At 55.4% G+C, this 21,103-nt stretch overlaps 1 protein-coding gene across 8 annotated transcripts; it reads right to left on the bottom strand.

Moving 5' to 3' along the window:
* Window positions 1-3,163: 3,163 nt before the first annotated feature.
* On the bottom strand, window positions 3,164-20,176 carry LOC106982042 (granulocyte-macrophage colony-stimulating factor receptor subunit alpha-like). Of its 8 annotated transcripts, XM_053201992.1 has the most exons (14): window positions 20,022-20,150; window positions 18,936-19,248; window positions 15,362-15,796; window positions 15,028-15,129; window positions 14,021-14,163; window positions 12,868-12,991; window positions 10,335-10,464; window positions 10,069-10,241; window positions 8,505-8,638; window positions 7,279-7,308; window positions 6,726-6,861; window positions 5,477-5,573; window positions 3,667-3,748; window positions 3,164-3,489 (listed from the first exon to the last, which is right to left on the bottom strand). In XM_053201992.1, exons 4-14 carry the CDS (start codon window positions 15,068-15,070, stop codon window positions 3,283-3,285), a joined length of 1,299 nt encoding a protein of 432 aa, XP_053057967.1. In that variant the 5' UTR covers window positions 15,071-15,129; window positions 15,362-15,796; window positions 18,936-19,248; window positions 20,022-20,150; the 3' UTR covers window positions 3,164-3,282. The 8 variants fall into 8 exon arrangements, with proteins under 8 accessions (XP_053057967.1, XP_053057968.1, XP_053057964.1 ...); XM_053201993.1 differs by lacking the exon at window positions 15,362-15,796 and having other exon boundaries at window positions 14,021-14,669; XM_053201989.1 differs by lacking the exon at window positions 15,362-15,796.
* Between the last annotated feature and the right edge of the window lie 927 nt (window positions 20,177-21,103).

Genomic DNA, 21,103 nt, shown 5'->3' with positions numbered 1-21,103 from the left:
AGCCACATTAAAACCAAGGCAGACACGGGAGGGACATGGCCACAAGCCCAGGGATGCCTGGAGCCCCAGAAGCTGGAAGAGGCAGGAAGGACCCTTCCCTGGAGCCTCTGGAGGGAGCACAGCCCTGCCTGGATCTCAGCGGCCCTGCCCTGCCTGGATCTCAGGGGCCCTGCCCTGCCTGGATCTCAGGGGCCCTGCCCCCCCCGGATCTCAGCGGCCCTGTCCCTCCTAGATCTCAAGGGTCTTGCCCCGCCTGGGTCTCAGCCGCTCTGCCCCTCTTGGAGCTCAGCAGCCCTGCCTGGATCTCAGACTCTGGTCTGCAGAGCTGGGGTGGGGGGTGGGGGAAGATGCACATGGGAAGTTTCAAGGCCTCCCACAGTGGTTTCTGCTGCTGTGTCCTCAGCCCCTTGGAACCTCATGCAAATGCCCCCTCCCACCTGGGCTGCCCTGCCTGCATTTCCAGAGTCCGATCGCCTTCCAGTCGGTCCCCGGTTCCCTTACCCACCGCCAGCACTTGTCCTGCTGTCCTGGCCCCTCACCCCGTGCCTGTGCAAGAAAAAGGACCCCTACTCACCTGCACGGCCTCCCGCGAGTGCCACTGTGCCCCCAGGTCTCATTTCCTGGGGGTGAACTCCCCATGGGCTCAGTTCCCTCCCCCATCAGCCGCTCAGCCCCCCGGGTGCCTTCGCCTGACGCTCTTGACCATGGGAGACCCTGGGGGCCGAGGTGGGCCCCAGACCATTATCTCAGGAGCACAGGCACGAGGGAGCCTTCCTCCCCACAAGTGGTGTGGCCCCACCTGTAAGAACAACGGGGCTGTGAGAACCACGGCTCCAAGGAAAACCCCAAGGTCTGGGCCTGGTCCCTGCCACCAGTCTGGTCCTTCTGACCCCCAGCCTGTGGCTGGCCGGTCCCCACAGCCTACGGCCTTTGCAAGGTGTGGAGCATGAAAGTATTCCTCTAGGACTCGTCTTAGGGTTTTCTCCTCCGGGAAACCTCAGGGTGTGCCCTTGAGGTCGTCACCTGATTAGACGAGGCCCACCCCCATGTGACGCCACCTCTCTTTACTTAAAGTGAGCTGCTTGCGGACTTTCGGTCCCACCTACAAAACACCCCTCAGTGAGTGGGTGGGGTAGAGGGCTGTCGCCCGAACTCTTAGCTGGTTGGGGAATAAAAGAATCACGGCCAGCGACTCCTCCTTCTGAGTTTAGATTCCCCACAACACCGTCCACGCTTCCAGATGAGAATGAAATGCAGAGTCTGGGCCTGTGCTTCCAAATTCATACTAGCAGGATAATGACTGATATCACATCCGCTCACGAATCCAGGAAGTGACTCTAAAACATGTTCAGGGTCAGAGGAGAGGGAGGCTTGGGAGGCAGAATGGAGAAGCACCTGTGGGAACCCGTGAGGTGGGGTGAGTCGGAGACACGGCCGTGAACTCCTCCAAGAGTGTTGGGAGCTGCTGTGGAACAAAGAGCCGGGACTAGGAGGTCTACACCAGCTCCTCCCCCCGGGGCCGGCACGCCTGAGCCCAGAGGAGCCCGTGGGAAGGCACAGGTTGGGGGTGGGGACTACCGTCGGGAGCGTGTGCCCACTGCCCCGGCGGGGGTCACCTAGGACTGGCACAGGGGACCCACTGGACAGCACATCATGATGGGTTCACCCTTTAAATAGTTCCATGACGGTCATTTCATGTGGATGGGCATCACATAGATGGGCAACAGCACCCCCCTCCGTCCCCACTATTCAGTCAAACACTCACTCGGGCTGTTTTGTAGGTGGGACAAAAAATCCACAAGCAGCTGACTTGAAGAGATGCTAGTTCACATGGGGGGTGGGCCTCGTCTAATCAGGCGAAGACCTCAAGGGCACACCCTGACGTTTCCCAGAGAAGGAATTCTGCCTCAAGTCTGGAGTGTCCCCTATTACATGCCCACCTGCCCTGCAGGTTTCACCCTCAGCAGCCCCGCCATCGACATCGCATGAGCCAATTCCTGGATAACCATCTGTGTATCGTCTTCGTGTGTATCTTTTTGTATATATGTGCGGATGTGTTTCTGCAAACATGTATCTTTTCGTGCATAAGTATCCACACGTATTTCTGCAGACGTGTATCTCTTTGTGCATACATATCCACATGTATTTCTGCAGACGTGTATCTCTTTGTGCATACGTATCCACGCGTATTTCTGCAAACATGTATCTCTTTGTGCATACATATCCACATGTATTTCTGCAAACATCTATCTCTTCATGCATACGTAACCACAGGTATTTCTGCCAATATGTATCTCTTCCTGCATACGTATCCACACATATTTCTGCAAATAGATATCTCTTCGTGCATACGTATCCACACATATTTCTGCAAATATGTATCTCTTTGTGCATATGTATCCACGTATATATTTTCCTGTCTCTTCAGGGTATATATTTCGATATGGGTCTACCTGTATCTGTGTCTGTATCTGTATCTCTCTGTATATACATTTTCCACATATATCTTGCTCTCCCGTTAGCTTTGTCCTTGTGAACAAATCCAGCCCGGAGGTAAGCCGTGGTTTCCACGGGACACTCCTGCTGGCTTTGGAGACCTTCTGCGGGCATCCCGGGTACGTGCAGCTGACATCCTTCCTGGCCACGTTCACTTCCGGTCCTGGATGTGCCCTGTTGTCTCACGAAGGCCCGCATTAGACGCTCTCCTGGCGCATACCCTCACGTGTGCAGGGCGGCCTGCAGGTCATAGGATTTGCCCTCTCAGAAGTCACGATGCAGAGGTGCGGCCAGGATCTTTGAGGGAAGTCCCCTCCCCTCCCTCCCATGCCCGCACACAAGGGTGTCCAAGTCCTGACCCCCATGTTGTGGACTAATGTCCCCAGGGACGTCCACGACCCGATTCCCGAAGCCTGTGAACATGTGACCTTCTGTGACCAACGGGCCCTTACAGGTGATTACGCTCGGGACCCTGAGATGGTCCCTGTACGGGGAGGCCACTGTTCGCACGGGACAAGTGTGTCAGAGGCCATGTCCCAGCCCCACCGGCTGCTGGCAGGCAGACGCCTGAGCCACGGGAGGGAAAGGCTCATTGCTCCCCAGGGGTCAAGGAAGGTGCGTCATGGGGTCGGGACCCAATGGCATTCAACTCCGACTACAGGCATCCTTGCAAAAGACCACGTTGTTTTAAAGTAAAAAAATAGAGCGCCGTATAAATAAGTGTTCAAACAATGAAAAGACAAAACGGCTTTCAGAACGTTCCGGGGCTGGAAGCATCTTTGTGGGTCACACGCTCTCCGGGGCGACGGTGACTTCCTCCACGGTTAGGATCTCTTCATGGTCGATCTTTCCTGTATCCGGGGTGGATTTCTCCCAGATGATCTGGGGAGCACAGGGAGGACGGGGGTGTCGGGTTTTCGGGAACCCAGCGAGCGGGGCTCGGGTGGCCGAGGGCTGTGGATGGGAACCGGGGGCCCGGTGGGCGGGGCCGCCCTGTGACTGAGGCATAAAAGGACCGCCTGATGGGACGGCTTGGGACAGGGGCCTCCAGGCATACGGTCCGGCACGTGCAAAGGTCCTGGGGCAGGACCGAGCCTGGGGACCAAGGGAGGGGAAGGAGGCTCACTGCCCACCCCCCGTGCTGGTTCGGTGCCCCCCCCCCCCACCTACCTGGTGGTCAGTGTGAACGTTCTCACTCCATTTATCCTTGATGTGCGGAATCCGCGGGAATAAGGTCTCTGATGCAAACAACCTGGGGACACAAGGAGCGTGTGAAGGACAGACCGGCATGTAACCTCACCCGTCTGTGACGTGGGACACGTCCTCCTGCCGTGTGAGAAGCCACAGCCACGTTCCGGGGAACGATTTCACTGAAGGCTCGAATCTCAGAGAAATGAGCAAACACGAGACTGAGTCCCTGGGGTACGGGGACGGACTGCAGAATGTGGCCCATCGCGGGCATCCTGGGGGAGCCCGGGGTCCCCGGACATGTCCCCCTGTCCCTCCAACCTTGGAGAGCACGCTTTCTGATCCAGCAGGTTCCTGCCCGCGCGCTGGGTTTATGGTCAGCACTGTTTCCAGCGGCCTGACTTCATTTGTGCATCTGAGCCTGAACAGCTGAGTGCTGTCCCCCCAAAATATATACTCAGGTCCTGAGTCCAGGCACCTGGAAACAGGACCTTGCTGGGAATTTTATCTTTGCAGATGTAATCAAGTTAATATGAGCTCATCCTGCATGAGGGAACCTAAATCCAATGACGGGTGTCCCTGCCCTGCCTGGATCTGAGTGGTCCTGTCCCCCCTGGATCTTGGGGTCCTGCCCTGCCTGGATCCCAGTGTTTCTGCCCCTTCTGGATCTCAGTGGTTCTGTCCCTCCTGGATCTTAGCAGACCTGCCCTGCCTGGATCTCAGAGGTGCTGCCCCTCCAGGATCTCACTGGTCTCCCCCTGCCTGGATCTCAGCGGCCCTGTTCCTCCTGGATCTCAGAGGCCCAGAACTGCCTGGATCTCAGCGGCCCTTCCGTGCCTGGGTCTCAGCGGCCCTGCCCTGCCTGGATCTCAGTGGTCCTGCCCTTCCTGGATCTCAGCGGCCCTTCCCTGCCTGGGTCTCAGCGGCCCTGCCCTGCCTGGATCTCAGACTCTCGTCTCCAATGCTGGGAGATGATTCATTTCTGTTGTTTCAAGACATCTGGCTTGTGGTCATTTTTTCCTGTTTCCACAGGAAACGCAAGCAGCTTTTCACGAAGATAAGTGCCCTGGGTAAAGCACGCGCTCTGTCACCGTTCCGGTGGCTGTGGCCCCTGTTCCCATCTGCTCCCAGGTGCAGGGTCCCTGGGCAACGGGGGTGCCATGTGGCCCCCGCATTCAGCCGGCCAGGAAAGCCCCCCCTTGTCCTGTGCCGTTGGCCACGCGCCTCAGTCCTAAAGAGAACGGCCACTGGATGCCCAGCCGGGACGCGGGGGGCCATCGAGGGCTGGGCACAGGAGGCCACCAGAGGGTCCCCCCATCGTGCAGGAGGGCCAGCCTCTGCGAAGACGCCCCAGGTTCGCAAAGCGTGCCCTGAACTGGCCTGTAGGTGAGAATTAACTTTTCTGCGTGTGCCTTTCATTCTGAGGCGCGTGTGAGGGGCCCCGAGACCCTGTTGGAGTCGAGGGCACACATCTGCTGCCCACACAGGAGCCCCCATTCCCCACGTGCAAAGGCGGGAGGACTGAAAGTCGCCGGCTGGGCCCCGAGGCCTCGGTGAGACTCACACGGGGACAGGAAGCTTTGGCAGAAAGAGAAGCTGAGGTCGGGGGCCCCCAGCGCCCATCCAGCTGAAGGGGGGTGCGCACGGGTGGGCTCAGTAGGGCCCCTGGGGGGCTCTGGGGCTGCCCGTCGGGGGTCCCGACGAGGCCCCCGTTGGCCTGCGTCTACACCGCCCCCTGCTGAGGGCACACCACCGGCTCTGCGAGCTCCATCCAACCCACCAGTGGCGTTACCTTTTCACAAGGCAGCTGAGAATCAGGGCACAGACGAAGGTCCCCAGGACCACGAGCACATAGACGTGCACAAAGCTGGCTGTGGCTTGTGTGGAGCCTGGGGAGACAGAGGGACGCACCTCGTACCCCTCAGGGCAGACTGGGGACACACGGCAGTCATTCCCTCGCGGCTGGCCGCGGAGGAGAAAGGCTCAGAGCGGCGGGGGACCTGCCAAGTGTCCACCCTGAAGCCTTCCCGCAAAGCTGTCCATGAGCCAAAGGGGCCTCTGCATCGTCCACAGCATAACGTGCTCTGACGGTGCGATAAACCGATCTCAAAGGGGACCAAAAAGGCACTCTTGGGAGGCTCCGTCGATTAAACGTCCGACTTCGGTTCTGGTCATGATCTCACGGTTCATGACTTCAACCCCTGCATCAGGCTCTGCACTGACAGCTCGCAGCCTGGAGCCCGCTTTGGATTCTGTGTCTCTCTCTCTCTCTCTGCCTCTCCCCTGCTCCTGCTCTGTCTCTCAAAAATAAACAAACATTTAGGGGCTCCTGGGGGGCTCAGTCGGATAAGCGTCTGACTTCAGCTCTGGTCATGATCTCAGAGTTCATGACTTCAACCCCTGCATCAGGCTCTGCGCTCACAGCTCGCAGCCTGGAGCCCGCTTTGGATTCTGTGTCTCCCTCTCTCTCTGCACCCTCCCCTGCTCATGCTCTGTCTCTCTCTGTCTCAAAAATAAATAAAAACATTAAAAAAACTTTTTTAAATAAAAAAATAAACATTTTAAAAAAAGGACCAAAAAAATTAATTAATTTCTAAAAAACAAACCAAATGACTAAATACATTTCAAATCCCCAAAGAAAATAAAAATGGACCAAATAAACAAATTTTAACCTCCCAAATAAAATAAAAATGGACCAAATAAATAAACTTTAACCTCCAAATAAAATAGAAATGGACCAAATAGATAAGTAAATTAAAAAAATAAGAAAATAAATACAAATGGACCCCCCCCAACCATACGCATTTCCAGGCATATGGCTTTTTTTTTTCTCTGCGGGCATATGGCTTCAACAAAGTCACCCTACAAGTGTCAGACCAGGAGACCCCTTCCGGCGGGGGTGGCCAGTTCAGGAGGCTGCGGGGCGTTTGTCCTTCCTCTGAAGGAGCACAGACAAGCGCACGGGAACCCCTGGGTCGTGAGCCTCCAGGGAGACGGGACGGGCTAACAGATAGATTCCGGGGCGCTCCCGGGTCACGTACCAAACTCCACGGGCTGGCTCCAGGCACTCCAATGCTGTCCCCGTGCGTCTGAGGCCCGTATCGTCACAGTGTGCGTGGGTCTGGGCTCTGGACTCGGGAAGTTGTATTTATTTTCCGATTTGCCGGTCACGTCGATCTTTGGACACAAGAGAAAAGTTTCAAGGCAGGGTCTCCTGTGTTCAGCAAAGAAGGGCTGGGGCGGGACGTGGGCGGGAGCGGGCGGGGGGGAATGCCTTTGCAACAGCCCCACCGAAGCAGCTGACAGGTTCAGAAGCACGCTCCCTCACGGGGCTGAGCATTAGAACTGTCTAGAAACACGTGGTCTCGGGGGCTTCCCCAAGTAGAAATCACTCAGCAGGTACAAGGGCCAGGAGCAGAGACGGGGACCGAGCTAAGCCCCATTGGACAGAAGACGATACGGAAGGTCAGAGTGTCCCTAGGACTTAGGAAACGTCCCCATAAAGGACGTTGACGTCCATCCACTACAGGTGTTTGGCAGGAAGAAATCTGGGTCACGCTCACAGGAATCTTCTGGGTCAGGGTTTTAACTCACCAGTTGATTTCCGGCGTGTTCCTTGTTGTTCTAGAAAAAAAAAAAAAAGAACTAGATGTACTTTTCTACATCGGGCACAGTTTTACAGTTTTCACACGTTGTCTCCTGGGAGTGCGGTCAAGGGTCACACCCTGGGGCCCAGGGGACGGCTGAGTCCCTGTGAGCTGCCTTCACCCCGACTCACGTGGGGACTGAGGGTGGGACTTATCCACGGAGGGAAACGGGGCCTGATCATGCCTGGGGTTCAAGCCAGTGGCGGATGGGGCCAAGCAAGGGCTGGAGGTCCTGTTTGTCTACACTGGGCGCAGGCGGATGTGGAGAGAGGGCTCCCCCTTGTCTACACTGGGCGCAGCTGGAAGTGGAGTGAGGGCTCCCCCTGTCTACACTAGGCGCAGGTCCATACGGAACCTACTGTCCCCCTGTCTACACTGGGCGCACGTCCATATGGAGCCTAGCGTCCCCCCTGTCTACACTGGGCCCAGGTCCATATGGAGCCTAGCGTCGCCCCGTCCACACTGGGCACACGTCCATATGGAGCCTAGCGTCTCCCCTGTCTACACGGGCGCACGTCCATATGGAGCCTAGCGTCCCCCGTCTACACCGGGCGCACGTCCATATGGAGCCCAGCGTCCCCCCGTCTACACCGGGCGCACGTCCATATGGAGTCCAGCGTCCCCCCGTCTACACTGGGCGCAGGTCCATATGGAGCCTAGAGTCTCCTGTCTACACTGGGCGCACGTCCATATGGAGCCTAGCGTCCCCCCTGTCCACACTGGGCGCACGTCCATATGGAGCCTAGCGTCCCCCCTGTGTACACCGAGTCTCCCTTGATGAGGAAGAGAGAGTCCGCCTTGCTCCCCCTGGCCTCCCGTGGTCGTGGCGGAGCGAACCTGCCTTGTCTACACTGGGTCCCGGCGGTCCTGGAGGAAAGAACCCCCTTCTCCAGGCGGGTGCCGGCGTCGTGGACGGCCAGGGCCTGTGCGTCCTGCCTCCGCCTGCTCACCTCCAAGCCCCGACGGCTTTCGGGGTGCAGCCGGGGGTGTCCCCTCGCCCTGGGACCGGCCGCGGGGTGACCGTCCCGCGGGGGGCACCGTGTCCTCCTCTGCCCGCCGCCCCGCCTCACCCATCGCTGCCGGGCCGCGGGCACCGGGCCCTCGCGGCGGGGGGCGGGGCGCTGGTCTGCCCTCTGGGTCGACGCCGTCCGGTCCGGGGCCGAGCGCACTGACCTGTTTCTGGATGCGCAGCTGGTAGTTGAAGTCCCAGGCGGACGAGGGGTGTCGCGTCCTGGGCGGGTCCCAGAGGATCTGGCAGTGGGACGGGTTGCAGTCGACGCTGACGTTGTCGGGCGGGCTGTATATTTCTGCGAGGGGGACCGAGGTCACGGCCCTAAGCCCCGGGGGCTCCGGCCCAGGTCCGCCCGCCGGGCGTCAAGGGGCAGCCGGTAGGGGTCCCCCGGAGCACCAAAGGGGACCGCGGGCGGGCGCGTGGGCAGGGCTGGCGGTGCGCACGCGTGACCGCGTGGCCGGCTGCGGGGAGGGACCCGGGAACCCCGGGGGAGGGAAGGAGGGACGCAGGGGGGGCTGAGCGGGCACGGGGCCACTATGGGGACAGCCGGGCGGAAAGGACGCACGTCCTGACGGGGCGAATGGCGAAGGGATACCCTGCGGGGTGGGTGGCGCCAAGGCTGGGGACGTGCGGTCTGTGTCTCCTCCCGGCGGCCACATTGGGTCCTCAACCCCGGAGGTGGGAGGGGGCGCGTTCCGTTCCCCGTCTTTTCGGGACGGCACGCAGCCTTCCTTACGCAGACACGACTCCTTAAACCGTTGCCCCTTGGGGCCCCCAGCCCCTCTCCCATCCCCCCTGCCCCTGGCCGAAGTCAGAGGAGGGAACTGAGAATTCAAAGCCTCGGAGCCTGCGGTTGGTAACCCTGGCAACCGGCCCCCACCCGGAGCGCTTTTAGCAGTCACCTCGTTAACATAACAAAAGACACTTTCACGGCTCTGGACCCCGGGAAATTCAAAGGCTCTGGTCAGCCCTGGGCCACAGAGCCAGGAGGGAGACCCAGAGCTGCTGATCGGAAGTGACAGTATCACAGGGCTGAAGTTTGCAATAATCTTGGGGCCTCCTGGGTCCAATAAAAGTCTTAGAAACATGGGGAAGATGAGAGAAAAGTCAGGATTCCCTCGGAAGGAAGGTGGCCACGTCTGGGCCAGGGGACGTTTGTCCTGCTGTGACAGTCCCAGGGGCCCCAGCGGCTACCTAGAGCTCCCCCAACAGGTGGCTCTGCAAGAGGGGGCTGGGGGAGACGTGAGCTGTCATCCGTTTGTCAGCGGGGTCCCCCCAAAAGGCAAGAGAAGGCTGTGCCCGCTACCACATGGGGAGGTCCACAAGCGAGCCCCAATTCCCCTTCCGCCACCTCCGGTCGGAATGTCCCCCTCTGTCCTGCTGGGGCTTCACTGTGGGGACCTCTGGGGGGGGGGCGCTGGCTTCCTCCAGTGGGCGGTGGGGGGCACGGGCACCACACCTTTTCACCACGCCGAGTTCAGAGTAGAAGGGGTGCTGGCCCCCTTACTCGGCCACCTTCCAGGAGGAAGGAACCGTATGGACACCTCGACTCAGGGTCTCTGGCCTCCAGAGCTGCGAGAGAATACATTTCCGTTCTTCCAACCCCCCCAGTTTGTGGCCAGGTGCTAACAGCAGCCCCAAGAAACGCGGGCTGGTGTCCCAGCAAATCCTGTTCCAAGCTCGCCTGCCAAGCATTGGGTTCACCCCACAGGACGCCGTTCTTACCTATTTTTTTCAAGGACAAAATCGTATCAAAAAACTGGACCGCCGTCTCTCGGCTGGTACCGTTCACCAGGAAGTAATTGCGGAACGTTAATCCCGACAGATCGTGCAGGTGACATCCGACGTGGGTTCCTGAGTCCGTCACGTAATGAGGACACTCTCTTTCCCGTTTTTCCCTACAAGATTCCAAGGTGTTCGGAGACCGGTCAGGGTGTCCCCCCCTCCCGCCCTGTGCTTTTCAAGGCCGCCTACACAAGGTCGACACTTACTTAAAGTCTTGTATGTACAAGAAATATTGGACGTCATCAGGCGCAGCCCGACCTTTCGCCCAAGTGCAGTTCATGAAGTTCACATTGTAGATAAAACAGGAGAAGTTTTGGGCAGCGGTGCCCTCGCCACCTGAGAAGACACAAGAAGGAAACAATCTGGGCAAGTGGACCACATGCTTGGAGCCTCTACCGAGCATTCAAACAATAGTTCGTTCCAGTCCTTCTTAAACACGTCCAAAAAATGGAAGAAGAGGAAACACTTCCAAATTCATTTTGTTTTATTTACTTTTTATTTCGAGAGAGAGAGAGAGAGGTGGGAAGGGGCAGAGAGAGCGAGGAAGAGAGAGAATCCCAAGCAGGCTCAGTGCTGTCAGCGGGAAGCCTGATTGATGCAAGGCTCAAACTCATGACCTGAGCCGAAATCGAGAATTGCACGCTTAACAGACTGAGCCACCCAGGTGTCCCCCAAATTCATTTCATGAGGACAGGATCACCCTGAAGCCAAAGTCTCATACACACATGGAAGGAAAGAAAATCACATCCCGATATCCAAAAATTCAGTATCCATTCATGATTGAAAAAAAAAAAAAAAACCTTTCAATAACATATGTAAAGAAAGAATTTGCCTCAACACAATAAAGGACAGATGTAAAAAAGCCCATAGCTAACAGCAATGGAAAAAAACAGAAAGCTTACCTTGTAAGGTAAGAAATGAGTGTACTGTAGGCACTCTCACCAGCTCAATTTAAATTTTTTTAAATGTTTATTTATTTTTCAGAGAGAGGTAGAGCGTGAGCAGGGGAGGGGCAGACAGAGAGAGGGAGACACAGAATCGGAAGCAGGCCCCAGGCTCTGAGCTGTCAGCACAGAGCCCGACATGGGGCTCGAACTCACAGACTGTGAAATCATGACCTGAGCTGAAGTTGGTTGCTTAACCGACTGAGCCACCCAGGTGCTCCATCACCACCTCAATTTAAACATAGCATGGGAAATCCTAGCCAGAGCAATTAGACAAGAAAAAGAAATAAAGGTATCGAAATTAAAAGAAAAAAATCAAGATTATCTGTTTGCTGATAATATAATCATATGTGTACAAAAAACCGCTAAAAAGTAAACAAACAAAAACACTTTAATTTTTTTTTAATTTTTTAAAATATTTATTTATTTTTCAGAAAGAGAGAGACACACAGTGGAAGCAGGGGAGGAGCAGAGAGAGAGGGAGACACAGAATCCATAGCAGGCCCCAGGCTCTGAACTGTCAGCCCAGAGCCCGACATGGGGCTGGAACTCACAAACCGCGAGATCATGACCTGAGCCAAAGTCTGCCGCTCAACCAACTGAGCCACCCAGGTGCCCCCAAAAACACTTTTATTATAGTTAATAAATAAATGTAATAAAGTTGCAGGATACAAAATCAGCCTACAAAAATCAGCAGTATTTGTATACTCTAATGGCAACCCGTTTAGGAAGAGAATTAAGAAAATAATTCCAGGGTGCCTGACTGGCTCAGCTGGTAGAGCATGTGACTCTTGATGTTGGGACTGTGGGTTTGAGCCCCACATTGGGTGTAGAGATTAGTTAAAAATAAGAGAAATTTAAAAAAGGAAATAATCCCTTTGTTCTGATAGCAACAAAAGGAATACAATACTTAGGAATAAACTGAACCAAGAAGGTGAAAGATGTGTATACTGAATATTATCCGACATTGATGAAGAAAATTTAAAAACACACAGATAAGGGGCGCCTGGGTGGCTCAGTCCTTTAAGCATTTGACTCTGGGTTTGGGAGGAGAAGGAGAAGAAGGAGGAGGAGGAAGAGAAGTGGGAGGAGGAGAAGAAGGAGAAAACAACAAAAGAAAACAAACAAACACAACAAAAGACCCCCCAAAACTGAAACAACCAGAATAGGGCAAAGGACCTGAATAGACATTTTTCAGAAGAAGATACACAGATGGCCAACGGCTACGTGGGAAGATACTCCACATCACTCATCACCAAAGAAATGTGAATCAAAGCCGCAAGGAGCTGTCGTCTCACACCCGCTAAATGGCTATTATGAAAAAGAGGAGAGATAAATACCGGTGAGGGTGTGGAAAACAGGGAACCCTGTGCACTGCTGGTGGGAATGTGAGTGAGTGCAGCCACTGTGGAAAAATTAGGAAGTTTCTCTAAATATTCACCGCAGAACTCTCATATGGCCCAGCAATCCTTACTTTTGGGTCTATACCCAAAGGAAACGAAATCTGGATCCCCAAAAGGTATACACACCCCCATGTTCATTACGGCACACATTCACAATAATGTGAATCATCATTCATTATGATTCGCAATAGCCAATGTGTGGACACAGCCTAAACGGTGTTGCTGAATGGATGGATACAGAAGATGTGATGTATACACACGATGGAGTAGTATTCAGTTACAAAAAGAAGGTGTTATGTTTGCTAAGTGAGCAAAGTCAGACAAGAAAGACAAAATTGGGCATGCCTTGAGGGTAATGATGTCCAGAAGGATCACTGTGATGTTTTCCCTACCTGGGTTAGTGTAGACCAGTTTTTCTGGAATCGGTCCTTGGGTGCCATTTACTTTAACCACGAACGTGACTCCCCCATGGAGAGAATCATGGGAAAAGTTGCAGTGACAGTCTTTGTTCTTGGGCTAAAAAGATGCAACCAGTCAGCGCATTAGGAAATTTTTTCTTCTCATCGGGATGCCGTCTGTTCATCCACTGACCCCGTGAAGTCACCACCACCCATGCACACTCTCTGGGTGGGTGTTGGCGTGCCAGCGCGTAGGTGGGACCTCAACCCTGCAGTGTATAGTGTTGTTTAGAAGGCGGGAACAGAGGCCTTCTTTCACTGGGGCCCTTAGTCACCAGAGATCCGGTTAAAATGCAGATTCTGGCTCAGTGGGGTCCAGGCAGGGGAGTTTTCTTGTCCTGTCTCAAGCCCCTCATACAGTCACAGGCTTCATGTTACCATTGTATCTGGTGAGCCCTGTGACCTTGTTTCCATCAAACACTCGGCACTAATGCTATGTCTTTCTTGGGATTAAGTCCGCCGTGTGGATGAGTTTGGATGGATCCTCCGGGCAAAAGGCTGCAGTTTCCGCTGGGAGGACAGTGGTTCCCCTAAGCAACACCCTCTGACGGGACACCAAAGCCTGAAAATCACAGAATAAGCCATATGTCTTCCCCCTGATCACTGTTGTTGGACATTCCGTCTCCCGGAAAGTGCCCCCTGGAAATTCTGGGCACATTCGGGTTCCCGATCGGAATCTGCCCTTGTGGCCCTGGGTCCCGCATCCCACCAGATTGTCTCATTTCGCCCTCTTTCAGTGGGTGATCATCCCCGAGGGTCCCACCCTACAGCCTGTGACAGGTCTAACCTCATAGGAGCTTTGAGCTGGGCATCCTTTCTGGGGAGCCCCGCCCTCCCTTTCCTTTTGGGGTAAGACATTTTCCAAGGAGTTGCTAAGTCCCCCAGGGAATCGAGCCCCCGGGCACCTTTTGCACACGGGCCAGCCCTTATCTCCCTGGTACATCTAGAACCATGATGTGTCCCAACGTCATACCCATGCTGTTCATTCCCACCTGTTGTAGCCTTATTGCTAACGTGAAGAGAGCCTCATGAAGGATACCAGATGACTTTCAAATGACTTTCAAGATGACTTATCAAATCATCTTACCTTTTTTCTGATCTCTCCTTTCTCCTTGTGGATCATCACACATTCGAGGTAGGTAGTGTTTTCTTTGCAGTCCCAACTCAGTTCCATTGTCCTTCGGTCAAACTTCATATTTAGACTGGGGACCCATTCTGTGGTTGGAACATCTGAAAGACGTAGCCACCGGATTCAGAAGTTGACCTTTTCCCATCGTCACTCCCCACCCGCTGACCCATCCCGTATCTTGTAAGCAAAGATCAAGGCTGGGACATGCTGTGCCCTTCCCCTGTCCGACCCCAGGTGGCCCCAGGGCATTGGCACATCCTGAGAATCTGCCCCCCTTCCCATCTCCCCTTCCTGCCTGGATCTCCGTGCCTTTTCTCCATGTGAGGACGCCTACCGTGTACGTGAGCCAAGACCAACCAAGTGAGAACCAGCAGAGACTATTTTTACTGCGAGCTCGCCACGGTGAGGGAGTCGGCCACCATCGGCGGCACTTGTCAGAGACTCAAGGGCAGACAGAGGGGAGGGCAGGTTTCACAGTGGACAAGCGGGGCCATTCGGTTGTGCCCCGAGCAGAGGCTGTGAGTGTGGGGGAGATCACGTGACTCCCTAGAAGCGGGGCGCCCCTGTGATACGTTAGGACAGCGCATCGGGCTTCCTCCGGTTGGTCCTAAGGCAGAAGTGGTATCAGAAAGCAGGGAAGCTGTCAGTGAGTGACCAAATCCCGGACATAACCCAGCCGAGAAAGTCTTTGACGGTCAACAGAACTCTGACAACACGGATGCATTTAGAGAACACGTCCAGCCAGCTTGTGCACAGCCCTGGACCCAGGGCACTCCGGAGTGAGCAGACCTCATCAGCATCACGTGCAACGCACACGGCAGGGGCCAGGCTGGACAGCACAGACTTTGTGCAGGCGTGTAAGGTGCGGGAGGACCCAGAGACCTCACGTGTCAGGACGTGTCCCCAGGGACACAGGACGCGGAATGAGGCGGGCAGAAAAGGGTCAGACAGCTTCACGCCCTTACCCTGGTGCTCCTGAGTCAGGGGTAATGCTGGGTCCAGCAGCATACAGAACAGGATGGTGGTGGCCAAGGGTCCCAGGGGGCGGCTGGGAGGACGAGGAAGCCCTGGAAGGAGGGACAGTCACACTGTGAGGAAATCAGCTCTCACTAGGGGTCTCGGCAGGAGGACCCAGACAGGATTCCCCAGGGGGATGCTCCGGGGGAAAACCACAGGACCATCCCCAGGCTGATGGCCAGCCCTCTGGTCTGCCTGGGGTCACTGCAGGTTACAACCAGTCTCAGGGGGTCCCCAGAACCGAGGGCTTGGCCTGCAGCCTGGACACGGGCTCCAGCCCACCCTGTGTCCTCTGTGTCCCTGTGGTGAGTTGACCACATGCTCTGGCACCATTCCCGTCTGTAATCTAGTGGAGGAGATAGACGTCCGCGGGGCCCTTATTACGACGTCCACCATGCTGACATCGGGATGGACACGTCTCTGGGCATGTTATTGTGCCCACCACAGGTACCAAGATCCACTCACTCCCTAGGGCTCAGGGCTGAGTCCAGGATGGGCACCAACTTGATGGCCATGTTGCGCACAAAACAACAGTGGAGACAGAGAGTCAGGGTCGTTCCCAGGCTGCTGGACTGTGAGTGAGGTCCTGGCTCCACATTCTCTGCCTCCCGGACACGTCTGGACCGTCTCTGACTGGGGTCCGGGTGGAACGCAGGCTCCCCAAGCCCTTCCCCAGGCTACGCCTTCATTTGTCAAAGAAATGCATTCTGGTTCCACCTGCAGAGAATGGCCTGGGCTGCCCACCTACTCGAGAGCCCGCATGACCAAGAAACCAGGAACCCACTCACTGACTTCTCTTTTCTCCAGAATCAGCTTCCTGTGAGAGGCAGGTTACAAAATGATCTCCGCGCACAGCGTGGATGGAGATTTACCAGTGCCCCGCGAATCTACCTTGCAAATTCACACGTCCGCCATGCTGATGAGGCTTGACTCATGGTCCAGATGAGTCTTGAAGCCACACCCGATATGTCACAGTACTTGGGAGAAAATTACACGCACTCCTATTACTTTCTCATTGTGCTGACTCTTGTTTGGTTCACACAATTTTAATTTTCTAATTTGTATTAAAAATTTTTTAACTAAAAAAATTTTTTTGCTGTTTATTTTTGAGAGGCAGAGACAGACACAGAGCACGAGCAGGGGAGGGACAGAGAGAGAGGGAGACACAGAATCCAAAGCAGGCTCTAGGCTCTGAGCTGTCAACACAGAGACCGACGCGGGGCTCGAACTCACAGACTGTGAGATCATGACCTGAGCTAAAGTCGGACGCTTAACCGACTGAGCCACCAGGTGCCTCCAAAATGTTTTTAATAGGAGTATAGTTGACACACACTCTGATTCTGTCTTAATAATTAGAATGGATTTGGGGCGAGTAGAAAAAGAAATGATAGGTCAGGTTTCCATTGAGGTAATAACAATATTTTGAGGTTTCTCTTTTTTTTAACTTCTTTTTTTAAAAACTTGAGTTTTGCAACTATCGAAAGGGGTGTGTAAACATAAAAGAGGAAAATAAAAAGGGGTAAGTGCACAGAGAGATATGGAGGAGCTTAAATAATTTACTAAGTGAAAGAAGGCAGCTTGAAAATGATACGTCCTGTATGATTCCAACTCTATGACATTCTGGAAAAGGAAAAAGTATGGAGACAGAAAAAAGTGAGCTGTCTTCAGGGTTGGGGGAGGGACAGATGGGCAGGTGGGGCACAGAGGATTTTTAGGGCAGTGAAACTACTCTGTTATCATCCTATAACGGTGGATCCATGTTGTTACACATCTGTCCAAACTCAAAGAATGTCCAACACCAAGAGTTAAGTTACTCTAATGTAAACCGTGGACTTTAATCAATAATCACGTATCAATATTGGTCCATCAATTATAACAGCTGTGCCGCACTGATGCCAAATATTAATAATGGGGGAGACTAGGTCCAAGGGGAAGCACATATATAGGAATCCCTTAATTTTGACTTAAATGTTTCTGTAAACCTAAAACTGCTCTTAAAAAAAAAACAAAGTCTATTAAAAACTTTTTCAACACGTAAGGACAAAAGCAAAGGGATCTGGTCACATAAAGCTGCACTGAACAGAGAACACCTGATGCGACGCTTGGGTTTGGGGTGGGGTCTTGTGGTCTGCCCACCATCTCCCTGGTGGTATTTTTGCTGGGGTTCGTTCCTTGGTGATTGTTGTTGTCACTTGTCAGTTGTAACGAGGGTCTTAGGTCTCTAAGTATTTCTCTCCTTCTCAGCTACTAACTGCCTCTGCTGTTTCCTCCTGCTTTTGTGTTCCCTATGACCTCGTCCTTTTAACTCCTTATCTTTCCTTGGAGGTTCCTCTCTCTCTCTCGTACCACACATGATGGTGTTTTCTGTAATTTCCTTGTGTTAATGGTCTATATTTTCTATCTTTTCTAAACACTCCCTCTTTACTCTTGGTGTATTAGCTCCCCAGGTGCTGACAGAACAGATGGCCACAAATTTCCTTTCTTCCTTCCCATTTCTCTTCCCTCCCTCCTTGCATCCTTTCTACTTTCTTTCCTTCCTTCCTTCTTTCCCTTCTTCCTCCTGCCCTCTTCCTTCCTTCCTTCCTTCCTTCCTTCCTTCCTTCCTTCCTTCCTTCTTTCCTTCCCTCCCTCCCTTCTTTCCTTCCTTCCTTCCCTTCCTCCCTCCCTCCTTCCCTCCCTCCCTTCCTCCCTTCCTTCCTTCCTTCCTTCCCTCTCTCCCTCCCTTCTTTCCTTCCTTCCTCCCTTCCTCCCTCCTTGCCTTCCTCCCTCCCTCCCTCCTTCTGTCCTTCATTCCTTCCTTCCTTTATTTTGTCCCTTCTTTCTTCCCTCCTTTTTCCTGCCTCCCTCCCTCTCTCTCACCAAGTCCTTTCCCATTTCGTCCAGTGTCTGCTTTCTGGCTGCCTCCATCCAGCTGGTCCCTCTCTTCATGGGCTCTCTTCCTCTCCCCCTGGGCCCCCCTTAAGCTCCCTCTCCTGTCTCCCTCCCACGCATGGCCAGTTCAGCACATCTGGGCTCCTCTCTCCCCCACGTCCAGCCCCACCCAGGGGCTCCTCCCTCTGTAGGAGCTACAGGCCCCCACCTCACTGCTCCCTGCCCCACAGACCTCTGAGCTGTGGGGCATCATTCCTCACAGCCTGCCTCCTTTCCCACTCACTCTGTGCAGTGACAGGCAGCCTGCCTATTGAGGACTCTTCTAGATGCCTCAGCCCCTCCTCCCCTACTGTGCACCACTTTCTCCGGCTGGAGCCCAACGGTGCAGAATCCAGCCAGCTCCCCACACGCCAGGGGTGCACACCTGAGCCACCGTGCACCTGGGGAGCCGCCCCCGGCCTCAAATTCCTGCCTCCCAACCTCCCAGAGCCCACCCTGCCCGCAGGGCACCACACTTGCTATAAAAGAGGAAATGAAAGTGGGGACCAGACCTGTCCCAACTTCCCGGCCTCCCCCGCACCTAGCAGTCAAGAGCTATGGCGACCTTCCGGCTTCCTCCGTCTGCAAGCTGAACCCTGCCCCACCCAGGCCTTCCCAGGCTTGTTTTCCATTCACCCCCATAAACGTCTTGAATCCGCGTTTCTCCTCCTTTTTCCAGCCTCCCATACCACCTGCTTGGGGACTGCACACACAGCAGGTGCCCGTGGATGTACGCCCACCCCACCGCCCCAGTGTGCCCGCCACCCTGAATTACTGCACCGAAATTTGCCCCCGCCTGGACCTGTTCCCCATTCTGCTTCCTCTGCACTGACCCCTGCCTGTTTCTTCTTGCTCATGGTGATGGAGCAAAACCATCAACTTCTGTAAAACTGGATGAAGGAAAAAAAAGAAAAACCCAAAAGCAAACAACTGGGGTGTTTCGTACCCAAGGGTGGCGGGCAGGGGACCCACGGGAGGGCTGCTCTTCTGACTGGATGGTTAGTCACGTTGTGCGGCTCTTGGCCGAGGATGCCGACAGTCCCCGAGGAGGACATTGCGGTGAAGCGTGAAGTCATTGGCGCCGTGATGTCTCAGGCGCCTGGTGTGGTGAGCGTAGGCACCTCCCACGGGGTTCCTGGTTTCCCTGCTCACGCCCGTCCTGGGGGGCAGCTCCTACCAGCCTCACTCCACCGGATGGGAAAATGCCATCCGGCGGGGCAGGGGGGTAGGATCTCGTGCTTCCTTGAATTTATCTTTGCCTTGATTTTTAAAAACGCAGACGGTATAAAATCCACCCTTTCAACGCCTACAGTTCCGCAGCATTTCGCGCATCGGCAACGTTCAGGCATCCTCCCCACCTGAGCCGGGGCGTCCTCGACCCCCCAAAAGGGGGACCCCGTGCCCACTGCTCGACACTACTCACGTCTCTCCTGCTAACCTGGACCCGCCCGGGCTGCGTGTCTCCAATGAATGGTGACCACATAGCACTGCCCTCCTTTGCGTCCACTGCCTACCCAACTTTCCCGTCTTCTCTTGGTTGTCACCAGACGCGGATGCGCTCCATCACCACGTCATTGTCCCCAGAGACACCTGCTACCCAGGCCGGCCAGCAGATCTCCACTTGCTTGCCGGGGGCTTTGACGTGAGCGACCATCAGGAACGTGTATCCCCAGGATCCGGGAAGCACCGTTGCCCGTATGGAAGACCGTGTGTACATGGTCTTCTGAGCGCATCCAAGCCTCCGGAGTAAGTCCCGAGTGGTTTCCGGGATCCCCACGCACAGCCTTGCACGGGGGGCTCAGCCCGGTCCCGGTGCAAGCGGGCTCATCCATCCCTGAGGCTAATTCAGACCCTCCGACACCGCACCCACGCGCTGTTGGAATTCCCCCCCCCCCCTGCGCGGGGGCCCCCCATCCGGATTTTCCCATTCCTCCCCCTCAGGTGCTCCCTGACGGCCAGTGTCAGCGGCAGGAACAGGTACCACGGTGACAAGGCGCATCGGAGACTCAGACAGGGAAGGAACCCGCCTTACCCCAGGGCTCCAGCCTCCGCGCTGGCCACCTGCTTTCTCTCTCTGTTTCCCGGCGCGCTGCCATCTGGCCGCTGTGTCAGGCGGCTCTGGGCCGCGTCAGAAAGTGAGGACCGTGATTGCACTGCAGGGGCATTTCAGCCGACACTTCCCTTTTCTGCTCAGCGCCCGCCCCCTTCCTGTGATGCGGGCTCATTCCATACAGTCGGGACCCCTGTCCGCGGTCAGTGGAAGCCTCGGCTTGTCCGCGCTCCTGGAGAGCTGACCTGGGGCGTGACCCCCGCCCGTCCAGCGTCCGTGTGCACAAGCACGTGTCCCCGAGTGCAGGCGGACGGCTCAGGGCGCATTTTGTTATGCTTCGCGTGCGTGGCCGCAGGAGGCTGTTGGGACACCTGCCCACCCTCCGCACGTCCATGGAGATATGACCACTGTAAGCCCACGCGTCCCCTGTCTCGGGCTCTGCCAAGCCCCTCTACGTGGGCCCGATTGCCCCCTCTGGCTTCCGTTGTATGAAGTCAGGGCCACGGGCGCACTTCTTTGCGGACTTCTGCGAGTCCTGCTGCATCTCCGAACCCAAGGGCGGCAACGGGACTTTCTCTAAGAATAACCACATGCACTCCGTGTTCCCTTTTCTCCTTTCTCTCTTTGGGCCTCGGGGTTTTACCTGACACACAAGGTTTCCAGCTTTGCTGAAGGTGACGTGTAACCTTGGCTATAAGGTCACCTTCTGAGAATGGAATGTGGTAGCCATCGGAGGCCACGATCTTCCAGAAACTCACAGCGAGGAAACGGTCAACTCGTCCCTACAGCTCCAGCCCTTGTCCCCACCGTTGCTCCAGCCACATGGATGTGCTGGGCTGGGCGTCCCTCGGGGCCCAGGGGCATCGTGGGAAAGCTGGTGCCTCTCGCTCACTCTGGGGAGCTCATTCGTGCCCGCGTGTGCAGGTGGAGACCTGGAGGCTGTCTTCCCCTCCGATGCACGCCAAGGACTGGTTTCTGGACCACCTCCCTTGAACACAAGACAGTTCGTCAAGCAGAGTTGCTCCTGCTGATGGTGGTGGTGGTTGTGGTGATGGTCGCCCTGC

The sequence above is a fragment of the Acinonyx jubatus genome, chromosome X (assembly GCF_027475565.1).
Source record: "Acinonyx jubatus isolate Ajub_Pintada_27869175 chromosome X, VMU_Ajub_asm_v1.0, whole genome shotgun sequence".
Classification (NCBI taxonomy): domain Eukaryota; kingdom Metazoa; phylum Chordata; class Mammalia; order Carnivora; family Felidae; genus Acinonyx; species Acinonyx jubatus.
Note: the sequence above shows the minus strand (reverse complement) of the source record. Positions and strands in the feature narration are given on the sequence as shown.